Source organism: Colius striatus, chromosome 18 (assembly GCF_028858725.1).
Source record: "Colius striatus isolate bColStr4 chromosome 18, bColStr4.1.hap1, whole genome shotgun sequence".
In the NCBI taxonomy this organism is placed as follows: Eukaryota; Metazoa; Chordata; class Aves; order Coliiformes; family Coliidae; genus Colius; species Colius striatus.
In genome coordinates, this window is record NC_084776.1 from 396,981 (window position 1) to 411,014 (window position 14,034).

General features: G+C 59.9%; 2 protein-coding genes across 3 annotated transcripts; both read left to right on the forward strand.

The window, feature by feature from the left end:
* The first annotated feature begins 1,855 nt into the window (after window positions 1-1,855).
* On the forward strand, window positions 1,856-7,382 carry MAFG (MAF bZIP transcription factor G). 2 transcript variants are annotated; one of them, XM_062011021.1, is made up of 3 exons: window positions 1,856-1,997; window positions 5,752-5,813; window positions 5,902-7,382. In XM_062011021.1, the coding sequence occupies exons 2-3, from the start codon at window positions 5,778-5,780 to the stop codon at window positions 6,352-6,354; spliced, it is 489 nt and encodes a 162-aa protein (XP_061867005.1). In that variant the 5' UTR covers window positions 1,856-1,997; window positions 5,752-5,777; the 3' UTR covers window positions 6,355-7,382. The 2 variants fall into 2 exon arrangements, with proteins under 2 accessions (XP_061867005.1, XP_061867004.1); XM_062011020.1 differs by lacking the exon at window positions 1,856-1,997 and adding an exon at window positions 5,343-5,597.
* A 2,633-nt stretch (window positions 7,383-10,015) lies between these two features.
* On the forward strand, window positions 10,016-13,982 carry SIRT7 (sirtuin 7). Its single transcript, XM_062011105.1, has 10 exons — window positions 10,016-10,147; window positions 10,221-10,358; window positions 10,796-10,900; window positions 11,629-11,699; window positions 11,805-11,877; window positions 12,310-12,408; window positions 12,870-13,106; window positions 13,350-13,430; window positions 13,549-13,655; window positions 13,735-13,982. The coding sequence occupies exons 1-10, from the start codon at window positions 10,052-10,054 to the stop codon at window positions 13,922-13,924; spliced, it is 1,197 nt and encodes a 398-aa protein (XP_061867089.1). The 5' UTR covers window positions 10,016-10,051; the 3' UTR covers window positions 13,925-13,982.
* The last annotated feature ends 52 nt before the right edge of the window (window positions 13,983-14,034 follow it).

Here is a 14,034-nt window from a genome sequence, read left to right on the forward strand (position 1 = left end):
CCACTTTTATGGGGCTGCAGTGGGAGCAAGAGTCTGGAGGGGATGGACTGTGTTTGGGTAGGTAACTGTCACACTGATTCTACCTTGGGAAATACTGAGGGAGTGCTGGAAAAAGGGGGGCACTTAAGATGGGCTTATTGTCTCCTGAGGAATCTTGGATGTGCAGATCATGCAGAAAAGGCATTTCAGTATCGATGCAGAGGCTGTCAAAGGTGCTAGTAATGTTTTTAGTGTTGGGCATTCGGCTGGTAGCTGGGTACAACCCTGTAGGCACGATAGATGGTTACTCCTCTTTACATAATAAACACTTCTCCAGAGAGCTGTGTCTGATCCCAGCTGTTTGGGCTGGGTATGTCTCATGCCTCTGGTCCTTGCCACCCACAGCAAGCCTGCTTGAGATGTGCTGCAAACCAGCTTTTGAGGCTGTTTTTTTCTGGGCATGGGACTGGGAATCATACCAGCCTGTTTCTCCTTGTCACCTGTGGTTCCTGAGCAACAACACAAAAGTTATTCTGGGGCCCTGTGCTAACAGTTGTCAGAGATTTTAAGAGAATGGAAGGAGCAAAACCTGGCTGAACTCTGACATGAAAGTCTGGAAGTGTTAACCCTTCCTGACTCTTAAGGCTTCCTAACAGTTGTGCCACTGCATGCGAAGCTCCACGGGAGGAGGGTGGATGCTGTGTGTTCCTCCATTTCCTGCTCGTGGCCACTCAACTTTGAGCTTGGCCTTAAGTAGTGGCTGCTGTGAAATGAAAAGGAGTGTTGCAGAAAGAGTTTGCACTTGTCTGATAAAGTGCAATTCAGAGTAAAAGGCAGGATGGCTGAGCTTGAGGTGCTCTGCAGGGAGGCTTGCCAACTGCCGCAGCATACCCCCAGAGAGGCAGAGCTGTAGATCAACTTGCTGGGTGCCTGCAGACCTGTAAAAGCTGGCTGCCACAGCAGGTGGAAGCCCAAGCCCGTCAAGGGCTATGAGAGACATACAGCAAGTTCATATCCCCTGTGTGACAGCAGAGAACAAGGGTGCTGCTGCATGCCCAGGGCCCACACTATTTGCTCCTAAGAAACATGCTTTCTCCATGATATTGCCTTAACTCCCAGTTTCATTGCTGCACCTTCCACCTTCTGTGGCATGAGTATCTTGTCAGCCCTGCTTTGCTTGTAGCACAGCAGTAAATGCAGTAACCGATATTCCTGTGTTATGGACCCATGTTTATAGACCCATATTTATAGCAGAACACCTGGAGCAAGCCAGGCATGATCTGGAAGAGCAGCGTTTCACAGAAGAGCCAGCCTCTGTCTTGACGCTTTTCATGCAGGGCTGGCTTCAGCATTGTCACCGGTACCTGGGAGGGCTGCTGCAAGTCAGCGTTTTCGGTGCAGACGTTGCTGCTAGCCCGTGCGTTCTCAGCAGCACTTAAGACAGCGGATGCAGCAAAGCGGAGCGGCTGAACGGGGCCGGGGGGTCTTCGGCAGAGGGGACGCCTGGGTGCTGCTGGCCGCGGCGGGGCGGGCGGCCCCGAGCTCCTCCGCGCTGTAGACGAGTTGAAGCGCGGGACCGGGGTCGGCCCGGGGGAGCGGCGGCTCCCGGCCCCGCCGCGCGGCTGTTCGTCGCCGGGCACAGCCGACGCGGGGCGGCCCGAGGGAAGCGGCCGCGTTCCCCGCCGCCGAGCGCCGGCTGCGCCTCGGGAGGCCGGCGGCTGCCGCCTGGAGCCGCCCCAGCGCCCCGGGCCCGGCGGGAGGCGGCGGGGCGGGCCCGGCGGGAGGCGGAGGCCGGGCCGGGCCGCGCGGGGCGCTCCGGTGCTGGCGCCGCCCCGGGCCGCGGCGCGCGGGCCCCTTAAGGCCGGGGCGGTTGCGCCGGGCGCTTCATGAATGGAGCCACGTGACCCAAACATCACGTGACGCGTCCGCGAGCGGCGGCGGCGGCGGCAGCGCGCGGCTCCCGGTCCCTCCCAGCGCGGCCTCCCCGCCCGGCCCGGCCCCGGCGGCCCCGTCACGAGGTGAGCGCCGGCGGCGGCGGCGAGCGGGCCGGGCGCGGCGCGGGCGGCGGGCGCTGCCCTGGCGCCGGGCGGGGCGGGCCGGTCCCCGGGGGCGGGCCGGGGCGGGGCGGGCGCGGCGGGCCCGGGGTGGCGGCCGGGGCCGCGGCGGCTCGGCGGGTGCCGTGCGGGGCCGTCGCCGCTGACTCACGGCGCGGGCGTTCGGCGGCTGCCCGGCCGCGCCGCCCGTCCCGGTCCCCCGCCCCGCCCCGCCCGGGCCCCCGCCCTGCGGCCGAGCAACAGGTGCGCGGGGCCGCCGGCCCGGGGCCTGTCCCCGTCTGCGCCTCCCCGGGGCCGCCCGCGGGCGCTACGGGCGCGTCCCGCCCCTTCTGCCCGTGCCTGCCGCCAGCCTCCATCCCCCTGCGGACCGGCTGCCCCCGGCCGGGCCCGCCCCCGCCCCCCCCCCCCCCCCCAACCCCGGCGCGGCCTGGCTCGCAGCGGGTCCTCGGGCCCGGCTCCCGCGAGGACCGGCGACGCTGCCGCGGGGCGTGCGAGGGGCCCGCGGCCACGGAGGTTTCCTCACCGACTGCCCTTCCCGCCCCGCTCCCGTCGTGGGCAGCCCTCTTGCCTGGGTGTTTTTTGTGGGGGCGGCGGGTGCCGAGCCTCGGGCTGCGGGGCTAGCTGCCTCGGTGCCCGGCACGGAGGTCCCCGTGTGTCAGCGCTTGCGGGGGTCTCGCGCTCTGGGATACGCAGCGTTTGAGCTGTGTGCTTCGCGGAGGGCACTGCTGGGAGGCTGGAGGTGCCTCCGAGCCGGCTCTTCCCTTCATCCGCATAAGTGGGGTTAAAACCACCTGGGTGGGCAGATTCCTTGAGGGAAGAATTGCTGTCAAAGTGCCCTGGATTGGCTTCGAGCGCACCAGTCGCTGTCCTGACTTCATGTGTAATTCTGGGAGTCATCTGATGTGTTTGGATTCCTGGGAGGGCTGTGTGAACTGATTCACAAGAAAGCAAACAGAGTATGGAATCTACACTAGGAGAGGGAGTTGTGTGGCGTGCCCGGCTGCTGCCGCAAACCACGTTCCTCTGCCCGCCCGGTGCCCGTGGTGGAGCGCAGCCCCTTCTTCTGCCTCCCGTCCCTGCAGAGGGGCCTCCCCGTGTCCCGGCTGGCCTGCCTGGAACGGGTGACGTCACCGTGTTTACACGGGGCTCGTGGCACGGTTCTGCTATCAGGAATGTGGAGAATGGGGCCTGCGTTGAATCTTGTGCCGTGCTGTCAGCTCCCTGGTGCTGCCTTTGAGCTGAGAGGAGAATTGGCTGTGCTTGTGCTGAGTTCAGGCCTTTTGAGCTCTGGGGAAATGTGTTGAGGCTGCATTTTCTTCACTGCAGTCATTGCATTTGGCACTTTTCAGTGTGATCTTTCTTCAGGAAGCTATCAAAAGCTGAGCAATCAGCAGTCTAGAGAGTTAAGCCAAGTTTGGTCTCTGTCTTGGTGCCAGTTCCCTGGGTGTCCACTCCATGAGCTGCCACACAGTCCTTTGATCCTTCAAATGGAACACAGAACATGGCCAAAAACTCATCTCTGGGTTGTTGTTCTCATTTTGCTGAGTGAGTTGTGTGTTGATGCGTCTCATTTTGATCCCCTTGGGGAGGGGGATGAAGAGAGGTGGCATCAGAAGGTGCTTTTGAGGATGGTCGTGTTTCAGCTTTGATGGCTGCTGTGGGAGGCCTCTGCCTGGATTCCTGTGGGTGAAAAGGCCTGACCCTTAAAGTTCAAAGAGAAAATTAAATTGCTGTTGTCTGGGACCAGCCTCCTGCCCTGTCTGCTGACGGCTCTCCTGCCCCTGTCTCAGCTTTAGCAGCAGGAAGGAGCCACTGCCTCTGCAGGGTCTGGACTGTGCCGATGCCACAACCTGCCCCAAGGAGCTCTCTGCCCAGCACCCTGCCTGATGCAGCACATTTGCTGCCTTGTTTGATGTATTTCAGCTCTACTGTAATAAAGGAAGCTTTGAAGTGCTTGCCAAGCAGCTGGAAATTCTTTAGTGCCACAAGGCAGACAAATTTCTGTGCTCCCCTGGCTGTACCTGCCCTCGGCTCCCTGTGACTGCCAGAGGACGGTGCACAGAGGTGCTGTGGGGCTGATGGTCTCCCTGGCTGTTCCCTTCCTTCTCCCCTTTTCGCAGCAGCCATGTTGTTTGCCAAGAAAGGGCAGAGAGGAGAAACACAATGGTACGGGAAAGCAAGAAGAACTGATTTTAGCAAGCACTGGCTCCTGTGCTCTCTGTCCTGTGTCAGCCCGCTTCATTGCAGCCAGCTTCCTTGGATGACAAAGTGACCCTTTCTCCACCAGCACTGTCAGGTGGATGGAGCATTGTCCTCTGGGTATAAATAGCCTTGCCTCCTGGCAGGCTGGAGGCTGAGGGAGTGCTTCTGGCGCTGTCCTGGGGAACGCTGACCCCGTTCACCTCTGAAGGTGGTGGGTGCATTGTGGGGAGCCCGCGCCACAGCTGCTGGAAGAGCGTACGTTCGTATTTGCTGACCCGTGCACCTGGTTCCTGGCTGTAACGGCACATCTTGCATCCAGCAAAGCAGTGGCCAATAAAATCTTTGTTGACCGTTTGGCACGGAAGAGACAGCAGGCACAGTGGGGTTCCAGCTGCGCTTGGGGAACAGCTGTGGTGCAGCTTCCGGGTGGGCAAGCTGCTGCTGCCTGGGGTAACTCACTGGACAGTGTAGTAGCACTCTGAACTAAAGCCTGAGGGGAGAGGTATGTAGGGACAGAAACAGCAGCTGGAGTATGAATCGCTGTGAAAACATACCTGGGAATTGCTTTTACCAGTCCTAAGTCCTGTCTTTGGTGGCAGGGAAGGAAGCTGCTCTCCTCTCGCTTTGGCTGCCCTTAATCTTTGATTTCTAATGTGTGGACCTGCTTGGCTCTGAGGAAAAAGGAGAGAGAGAGAGAGTGGTTCTGGGCCCTGGTGTTGCCAGTGATAGGGATTTTCTCCCAGAAGGAAGCTGCTGCTGGGTTGGGTTTGTGGGACTGGGAGAGGTGAAGGCTGCTGAGTTTGCAAGGGGATTCCAGTGTGCCCGAATACTTCCTTGTGCTGCAGGATCGGGTTGTCCTTCTGCTCCTTGGGAGAGGGTGGGTGCAGAACTTTGACTTGAACCTGGATGTGCTGGCTTTCCGAAGCAAAGGCTTCCCCTGCCTTCCTTGCCCAGGGTGGCATGTTCTTGAACCGAACTGCCTGTGTCCTTGGGGCCACCTCGAACCCTTGTGCTGGGGAGCTTGGGCTGTGCTCGGGTGGCTGTTGGGAGGGTGTGCTGCAGCGACCGGCTTCGCTCAGCAGCGAGGGGATGGGGCTGGAGGCAGGAGGGCAGGGCGCCAGCGTGCTGAGTCAGCGTGACTGGCCGGGAGCAGCCCTGCTCTGCGCCCTGCTGCCTCACCGGCTATTTTTAACGATGTGGCTTCCGTGTGTTCTGACTCCTCCTGGCTTTCTAATTTCCCCCCACCTCAAGCAAAAAAAACCCCAACCCCAAGCAAACCCAAGCAGCATTGCCACAAAGTCTCTGTGGGAGTAGGGGCGTGGAAAGGCAGCAGGTTCTCCTCAGGGACAGAATCTGTGGCTTGTGAGTCCAGCTCAGTCGGGTGCTTGTCGAGGGTCGTCTGGGGAGGGGGCAGTGGATGTGCAGCAGCACAGAGCACTGCTGCTGGACCCTGACACAGGAATGTCAGAGCCTCTGCCGCATCCTGGGGGCTAACCTGACCTTCCTTTCCTTCCAGAACCTGATTCACAAGGCTGTCGTGTTATGACGACCCCCAACAAAGGAAACAAGGCCTTGAAGGTAAAGGAGCAGCCAGAGCCGGGGGGTGCAGGGGGCTCATGCAGGCGCCGTACCAGGTCTCTCATGTGTGCGCTGCCTTATCTTCCAGGTGAAGCGGGAGCCGGGCGAGAATGGGACCAGCTTGACAGACGAGGAGCTGGTGACCATGTCTGTGCGGGAGCTGAACCAGCATCTGCGAGGCCTGTCGAAGGAGGAGATCATCCAGCTGAAGCAGCGCCGGCGCACGCTGAAGAACCGGGGCTACGCGGCCAGCTGCAGAGTGAAGCGTGTTACCCAGAAGGAGGAACTGGAGAAGCAGAAGGCAGAGCTTCAGCAAGAGGTGGAGAAGCTGGCTTCTGAGAACGCCAGCATGAAAATGGAACTCGATGCTCTCCGCTCCAAATACGAGGCTCTCCAGAACTTCGCGCGAACCGTGGCCCGGAGCCCTGTGACCCCGGCGCGGGGGCCGCTCGCCTCCAGCATGGGCCCCCTCGTCCCTGGCAAGGTTGCTACCACTAGTGTCATCACAATAGTGAAATCCAAAACGGACGCCCGGTCTTAGTGAAGCGAGTGTTGCCTGAGCTTGTCTGTGCAGGGCAATTAGGCACAAAACCAGCCTGGAATCCCCAAAGCACAAACCCTCCCCACATGGGTCCGGGTTCCTTCTACGCGGCCCAGGACTGGCCTGATGGTCACTCCAGTTTAATTTTGTTGTGTCCAGATTGGTTTGAGCAGTGGTGATGCGTCCCTTGTCCTGTGCAGACAGAGCCTCCCACCCAGCAGTCTGTAGCCCTCGGGACAGACTGCCAGATCTTGGTTTCGTAGCCAAAGAAAGTCTGCGCAGCGTGGCCGGTGGAAGGGCTGGGGGAGGCCTGCGGGGAGGCTTCCTTCCCAGGGGCCGGGAGCCCTCGTCTTCGGTTGCTTCCAAAGGCTTCATTTCATTGCTCTTCCAGGTGGTGCATCTCGGTGCCTGGCTGCCAGGCGCCTCAACCTGCTGCTTTTGCCTCTTTTGGTACCTGTAGTTGCAGTCAGGGTGTTCTGTGTAGTAGGTTTTCATTCCTTTCTAGGTGTGCCTCTGTGCCCAAGCAGTGGGTTTCCTGCAGCCGTCCGTTGCGTTAGCTGTGTGCGTGAGCAGTGGTGGGAAGGCAGATGCTGTCGTGCCCTGCTGCCTCTGCCCCTGCAGCGGGGAGGGAGCTGGGCAGGGCCCTCGCAGGGCCCAGCACCCCAGGGGAGGGAGGGAAGGTACCATGTCGACTGCAGGCCGGTTTTGTGCCTAATGTGTTGCACTGAACAAGACCAAAATCACTAGTTGTTCCCGTGTTTTGAGGGTATCAAGTGTCTCTAGTGTGATGGTTTACACAACCAGTTTATGTGGTTAAATAGCCCTTTATTTAAAGAGAGAAACATCGTTTTAAGAGTTATTAAATTATCTAAGTTTAAAATTAAAATCAGACAGAAGAGAGAGCGTATTTATAGTCAGCTTTTTTATCTGAGAGGGCGAGAATATTTGGCCATAGGAATGGGGAAATATTCTCGGAGACTTTGCTAGTTAAAAGTTAATAAAGAAATAATTTTAAAGTTTCTCATGAACCTCCCGCAACCTGTTTGTGGCTCTGAGGTTGGTTTTTATAAAGAGTTATCAGACTTTATTTATAAAACTTAGAAAAAGACAAAAAAAGAGGCAAGTCCTGTTTGATATCTTTTTGCAATTGTACCAAAAGTGACTTATTCTTGACCTTGCTGGCTTCCGTCGTGTCCCCTCGTGTTGCGCTCTCTGTGCTCTCCGAGCTCTCGCGTGGCGCTGTGCTGGTGCCGGTGGCTGCTGTGGCCATGTGCTGTCCTTTCATGCTGCCCTTGTTTCCCCCAAGCTCAGCTGAGAGATGGAGTCGGGATCTCTGAATTCTCTGGGATCCCAGCGCACAGGCAAAGGTGCCGCTGCTCTGAAGGCAAAAACAAAGGGCTCTGTGCAGAGGGTGCTGCAGGAGCAGCGGCTGCCCTGCACACAGCTCTGTGCAGAGGGTGCTGCAGGAGCCTCTGGCTGAGCAGCTGACACAGGGAACTCAGCTGAACGGGGAAAGCGCTGCGCTCTCCTTCCTTCAGCAAAGCTGGTGGGAAATGAAAGAACGGAGAGTTGTCTGAGTTTAGGAGGAGACTGATGGGATGTGGCTCTGGAATTGGATCCTGTGGTCAGAACTTGGTTTGCTCTCGTGGCTCATCTGACTAGAGGGGCGAGTCTGCCTGCCTTCTAGGCAGCATGGTACCAGCACTAGTCCTGAGTGTCTACATATTGCTGAAAATCAAGCTGTGGTGTGGTCAGTGTCCTTCCCAGTGCAGCTTCTGTCTGTGAGTCTTGGAAAAGTGCTCAGACCTACAGCCTTGTGACACAGGTGAGAAGCTATTTGTGGCCAGGCTCCGCTTCCACAAACGTTTTGATCTTCCTCTCCCCTCCCCAAAGATTTGAGATGATTACTGATCTGTTTTAGAGAAGCAGGATGTGGGGGGTGAAGTCAATGTGATGTCCTGTCTGCTGAAAAGTCTCCTGGGTGGAGGGGGCAGTCCAGGATGGTGCAAGTGGAGCTGCAAGTCTTGCAGAGAGTTCACTGTACTGGGTGGGTTTTGGTGATGTGGTTCTCGTGTACCTGAAATGATGCTGCTGTCCCCTGGGCTGAGAAGCTGGTAAACCTGATGAAAGCTGCAAGGCATCAGGAGAGGAGCAGACAGTTGGTGAGGATTTCCTGCTGGAGAGGAAGATCAGCTTTGCTCTGATTGATCTGGAATATATGGAGATACTGTTTGAGATGTTTTTCCAAGTGAACTTTGTGAACAAGGAGCAGGTTAGAACATTGCCTCCAGGCTTCCCCTCTCCCAACCCTGGGCTTTTTCTTCTCTGAGCTGAAGTGTGTGACATGCTGCTTCCCAGCCAGTCACCGGATGGGCTACGCACTGAGCACGGAGCTCTGGGCTCTAACCTTTGTCTTCCAGCTGGTGACCTGGTGCCTGGGAGAGGTGAGATGTTCCAGTTGGTCTGGGGTGTCGGTCCCAGCCCTGTCCCTCCTGGTGCCAGCCTGAGATCGAATCTGGCTAGAGAGACATTCTGCACCCAGCCGAAGGCCTGACCTCAGCAGGGGGAGCTGCCAAGGTTGTGTGTGTGGGGATGGTTAGGAACTGAGCTCCAGGGGCTGGAGGCTGCGGTGTGAAGAAAGCCCCATCATCAGAGCAGGTGATTGATGACAGGCAACCCTGCAGGCACAGAAGACTTGCTTCTGTTGTACTCTGCAGCAAGGAGTGCCCACGTCCTGCCCTGCCTGCCGGCTGGAGCAAGACCGTGAGTGAGGAGAACAGAACAGGCACCAGCACCGACTCCACCAGGTGCTAAAACACTGTTTGTCCTCCTCTCTGCGGTGCTTGCTAGCTCCCGGCCCCAGCCTGCTCCGAGCAGCCCAGTGTGTTTGGTGAGGAGGCCGTAGGTGCGAAGCCGTGGCCACAGGGCACCTGTGTAGTGAAACAAGCTCTGCAGGCGCTGGGCTGGAGGTCGGTGGGGACAAGATCCCCTCCTCAGTGCTGCTTCCCTACGCTACTGCCTTGGTTTTGGTTTTGTTTTCAGTGAAGTGTTGGACTCTGAGTGACTTGTGCCGTGTCCAAGGAGTCTCCTGTCCCGCTCCGGGGGCCCCGCTGCCCTGCCGGCTGCCTTCCTCCACCCCGAGCCGTCACGCTGACCTCTCTCTCATATATAGCGTTCTGGCGTGTGACAGTTCTTGTTCCTGAGGTGCTCGTCCGTTTGGTTTCCTGCTGTGAAGGGTGTCGTGTTTTCTTTCTCCTTTCCCCGGGGCCGTTCCCACGCTGGCTGGGGGGAGCTGCCCCGGCCGCAGCGACCCCGCGGAGCGGCCCCGCCACGGGGGTTTGTGTATCTTGTGGTGAATTGTGTAAAGCGGCCCGGGGCCTGCGCGGGCCGGGCCGGGCCGTTGTCCGGGGCTCGGGCCGGGGGGGCCGCGGCGGGGGCCCGGCGCGGGGCTGCGGGGGCGGCGCGGGGCGGTATTTATTGCTAAGTTATTTCCCGGGGCGGGCCGGGCGTTATTTATTGCTGTACAGAGTCCGCCCGCGGCCGCCGTTTTGTACGTGACAATAAACCGCTTTCAAACAGCAGCGCCTCGCGCTTCCTTCGGGCGCGGTCCGCCCCGGCGCTGGGGGGCGCTGCCGCCGGCGGAAGCGGCGCGGGGCGGGGGCGGGGGCCGGCAGCGGAAGCGGCCGCTTCCGGGGCGATGGCGGCCGGCGGCAGCCTCAGCCGCTCGGAGCGGAAGGCGGCGGCGCGCGCCGAGATCCTTCAGCAGGAGGAGCAGCGGGACCGGCGGAGGCAGGTACGTGCGGGCCCGGGCCCGGCGCCCGCCCCGCCGCCGCGGGCCGCCGTGACGCGCCGCCTGTGCCGCGCAGGTGTCCCGCATCTGGAGGAAGCCGCCGGCCGAGCGCAGTCCCGAGGAGAGCCACGTCCTGAGCGAGAGCGAGGACATCGTGCGGGAGCTCGAGCGGCGCCGCAAGCGGCGGGAGCGGCTGCGCCGGCGGCAGGAGGAGGTGCGCGGCGGGGAGCGGGAGGGCGGGGACGGAGCCGCTGCCCCTCGCCGCGCGGAGCAGCCCGCGGGCGGGGACGGGGCCCCCGGGCCTGGGCGCGAAACCGCCGTGCCGCGGAGCGGGAGCCCCGTCTGCGTGTCGGTGTCGCGGGAGCCCGGCAGCCGCCGAAAGCTCTTCCCACGCGAGCTCGGTTCCTGGGCGCTGCGTGGGCAGGTCTCCTGGGAGCACGGGTGTGCAGAGGCTGCTGTGCCAGCAGCTTCTCGCTGTCTCTTCCACAGACAGCACCCGCATTCTTCTGTCCAGAATCAATTTCCGATAATGCTTTTGTGGCTCGGTCCAGGCCAGGCCCGTGTCAGAACACAGGCAGCTCTCTGTTCCTTGCTGTTCAGCAGTGCACTGCATCACAGAAACGTGTGAACTGGCTCAGTTGTATTCTGCAGGTGTGTGACGAGCCAGAGGAGCTGAAGAGAAAGGCTATTGAGCTGGCCAAGGCTGTCCGTAACGCCAAGCACCTCGTCATCTACACAGGAGCTGGGATCAGTACGGTAGGGCTCTCTGGGAGTGAGTGGCTGGAGCTTTGTGGGCTCCTTCAGGAGCTCTGCATGGTGTCTGGGCCCTGTGGTTTCCAAATGACAGCATGATGAAGTCAGCTGCCTGTGTTAATGAGCAAGTAGAAGTAGCTAGTGATGAACAGAACTTAGAAATGATGGTTTCAGTGGCTTCTGGGAAAATGGAAATCTGGTTCTGCCTCTTCTAAGGTGACACAGTTCAGGGATGTGTGACAAATGCAATGAGAACCTTGTCATTTCTCTTTCCTACAGTCTGTGCTGGAACAGAGCAGGGTTCTGGGCAGGGTGGATGAGTGCTAATGTCACGGGTGTTCTTGCTGGAGAATGCCGAGTGCAGGGAGCCAGAAATCAGGGTCTGGTGGAAATAAGAACAGGTTCGAGAATTGAGTTCTCTGTAGGGAAATGGGAAGTACTGAGGGTCAGAAGGAGTTCTGGGTGCATTCCATAATGGTGAAACTGGAGAAAATAAATGCTGGAGGTGAAAGTGAGAGCTGTTGTCAGGCAGATGACAGAGAGAGATGACATATGAAAAGAAAGCTTTCCTGCAACCAGGGAACCACTGTGCTAGGAAACTTGGAGTGAATGAAAAGGCAGCTGTGAATGGAGTGTGTCTGGTTGTCCTGGAGAGACCAGGTTGATGTGTTTCTGGGTGAGGGGTGGGAACCTTCCTGTCAGGACTTGTTTTTTCTGTCCCAATAACACAGGCAGCTTCTATCCCAGACTACAGAGGCCCTAATGGCATCTGGACATTGCTGCAGAAGGGCAGGAGCATCAGGTAGGGAGGCAAATCCTGAGCTGTGTAGCAGGAACCTGATCCTGAAGCACAGAGGAATGGTGATCACAGCCTGTTTTTTTCCTTTCCCCCCACGCTGCTTGTCAGGGCCACAGATCTGAGCGAGGCAGAGCCCACGCTCACCCACATGAGCATTGCCTGCCTACACAAACACAACCTGGTAAGATGTCTGTTCCACACTTCCTTCTGTTCCTCTAAGGATGATAAATAAAATCTAATTGGGGGGGGGGGGGGGTAAAAGGTCTTTCCATGAGATTGCCCAACCGTTTTTTACTCAAGTGGCTACACAGCCATGTAGCAGAAAGCATCTGTGCTCACGTCCAGATGAGCCTTTCTAGCTCCAGACTGGAGCTCCGGCAGTTTTTCCCTGGTGCCTTTAATGCCTTGTATTTGTCTCCTGGCCTGGCTGGTCCAGAGACCTGCCCCACATTGAGCCAGCGCCCTGGGGCTCAGCCCAGCAGGGGACTCTTGGCATCTGGCCCATTGACGCTCCTCTGCGGGTTCTGCTCTGAGCTTTGGGGAGCGTGTTGAGGGTCAGAGGCTGCCGCCAGGCCCCGTGCATGCCAGGCCTCAGCGTTTCCCTCTCTCCAAGGTGCAGCATGTGGTGTCTCAGAACTGTGATGGGCTGCACCTGCGCAGCGGGTTACCCCGAGCAGCCATATCCGAGCTCCACGGGAACATGTACATAGAGGTGAGTGCCCAGAAGGGCAGCAGCCCCACAGATGGGGATGCAAACCAGGCAAACCACCTCCTCCCAGCTCAGGAGGATTTAGTACCGGGGCTGTTTAGTTCCTGTCCTCAGGCCATCAGGTTTGGGGTGACCTCGTTAGCAAGCACCAAACTGGCGTTCAGTACAGCCCTGCAGCTTTGTCTCTGAACTTCCCAGAGCGCTCTTGCTTCTGCTTGCTCTTCCTCTGCCCTCTGGAATCCCTCCTTCCACACAGCCCACAGCCTCCCTGTAATTCCACTTGCTAGCTGAGGTTTTCCAGGCTTTCCCGAGTCAGCACCTGCTCCCCGATGATCCCTTCTGCTGCTTCCCCCTTCCTGTCCCCGGGAAGGGCGTTTCTCTGGGAGGGCTGGCAGGCTTGCTCACGGCCTTTCACGGGCCAGATGCTAACGATGTAACGGGTTTTCTACTTTGTCCTGCACCAGGTCTGCACTTCCTGCACGCCCAACAGAGAGTACGTGCGAGTATTTGATGTGACAGAGCGCACAGCCCTGCACAGGCATCACACTGGCAGGATGTGCCACAAGTGTGGGGCACAGTTGAGAGATACAATCGTCCACTTTGGGGAGAAGGGGACGTTGAGGCAGCCCCTGAACTGGGAAGCAGCAACAGAAGCTGCAAGCAAAGCAGATGTGATTCTTTGTCTGGGTTCCAGCTTAAAGGTAACTTTAGAGACTCGGTGAAGATTGTTAGCAGCCTTCCCTCTTGGTGATACACCTTGGTGCTGAGCAGTCTCCTCCCAAACAGACAACTGTAAACTCTGGTGTCAGGACTCGCCCACCACCTGTGATAGTCTCTCTTCCTCCCTCTTTCCCCTCCTGGTAATACATTCCTTTTCCTCTCGCCGATGCGGTTCGCAGCCCCGCGGGCCTGTGGCTAGGCTCACGCCCTCTCTTCCGTGGCAGGTTCTGAAAAAGTACCCGCGCCTGTGGTGCATGAGCAAACCCCCCCCGCGCCGCCCCAAGCTCTACATCGTGAACCTGCAGGTGAGGTTGGAGGGGCCCGGGCCCGCCGGCTGCCACCGCGGGGGGAGCCCCGGCCGCTCCCGGGCCGGCGCCGGGGCGGGGGGCGGCCGCGGCCTCAGCTCCGGCGTCGCTCCCGCAGTGGACCCCGAAGGACGACCTGGCCGCCCTGAAGCTGCACGGCCGCTGCGACGACGTCATGCGGCTGCTGATGGCCGAGCTGGGCCTGGACGTCCCGCGCTACGACCGGTGAGCGGCCCCGGCCCCGCCCCGAGCCCGCCGCGGCGCCCGCCCGGCAGCCCGCCCCACGCGCGTCCTGTGTCCGCAGGGCCCGCGACCCCATCTTCGCGCTGGCCGAGCCGCTGCGGCCCGGAGAGGAAGCCACGCACTCGCGGAAGCCCGTGGCGCGGGAGGAGGCGCCGGCGCGGGAGGAGGCGGCGCGGGAGGAGCCCGCCCGGGCCGGGGGGTGGCTGGGCCGCGGCTGCGCCAAGGGCGCCCGGCGCAGGAAAAGCAGCTGAGCGCCGCGCCCCAAGATGGCAGCGCGGGGCGGGCGGGGCGGGGCGGCGCGGCGGGAGGGGCGGGGGACGGGCGGCGGCGCCGCGCAGCCGGAGCCGGAGCCGGGCGGCGG

What these genes read in the sequence shown, in the direction of transcription:
- SIRT7 (XM_062011105.1), top strand. Translation starts at nt 10,052, where the DNA reads ATGGCGGCCGGCGGCAGCCTCAGCCGCTCGGAGCGGAAGGCGGCGGCG. An exon ending in ACGGGAACATGTACATAGAG is followed by an intron (nt 12,409 to 12,869) that starts GTGAGTGCCCAG and finishes GTCCTGCACCAG; the next exon opens with GTCTGCACTTCCTGCACGCC. An exon ending in GTCTGGGTTCCAGCTTAAAG is followed by an intron (nt 13,107 to 13,349) that starts GTAACTTTAGAG and finishes CTTCCGTGGCAG; the next exon opens with GTTCTGAAAAAGTACCCGCG.
- MAFG (XM_062011021.1), top strand. Translation starts at nt 5,778, where the DNA reads ATGACGACCCCCAACAAAGGAAACAAGGCCTTGAAG. An exon ending in AAGGAAACAAGGCCTTGAAG is followed by an intron (nt 5,814 to 5,901) that starts GTAAAGGAGCAG and finishes CTTATCTTCCAG; the next exon opens with GTGAAGCGGGAGCCGGGCGA.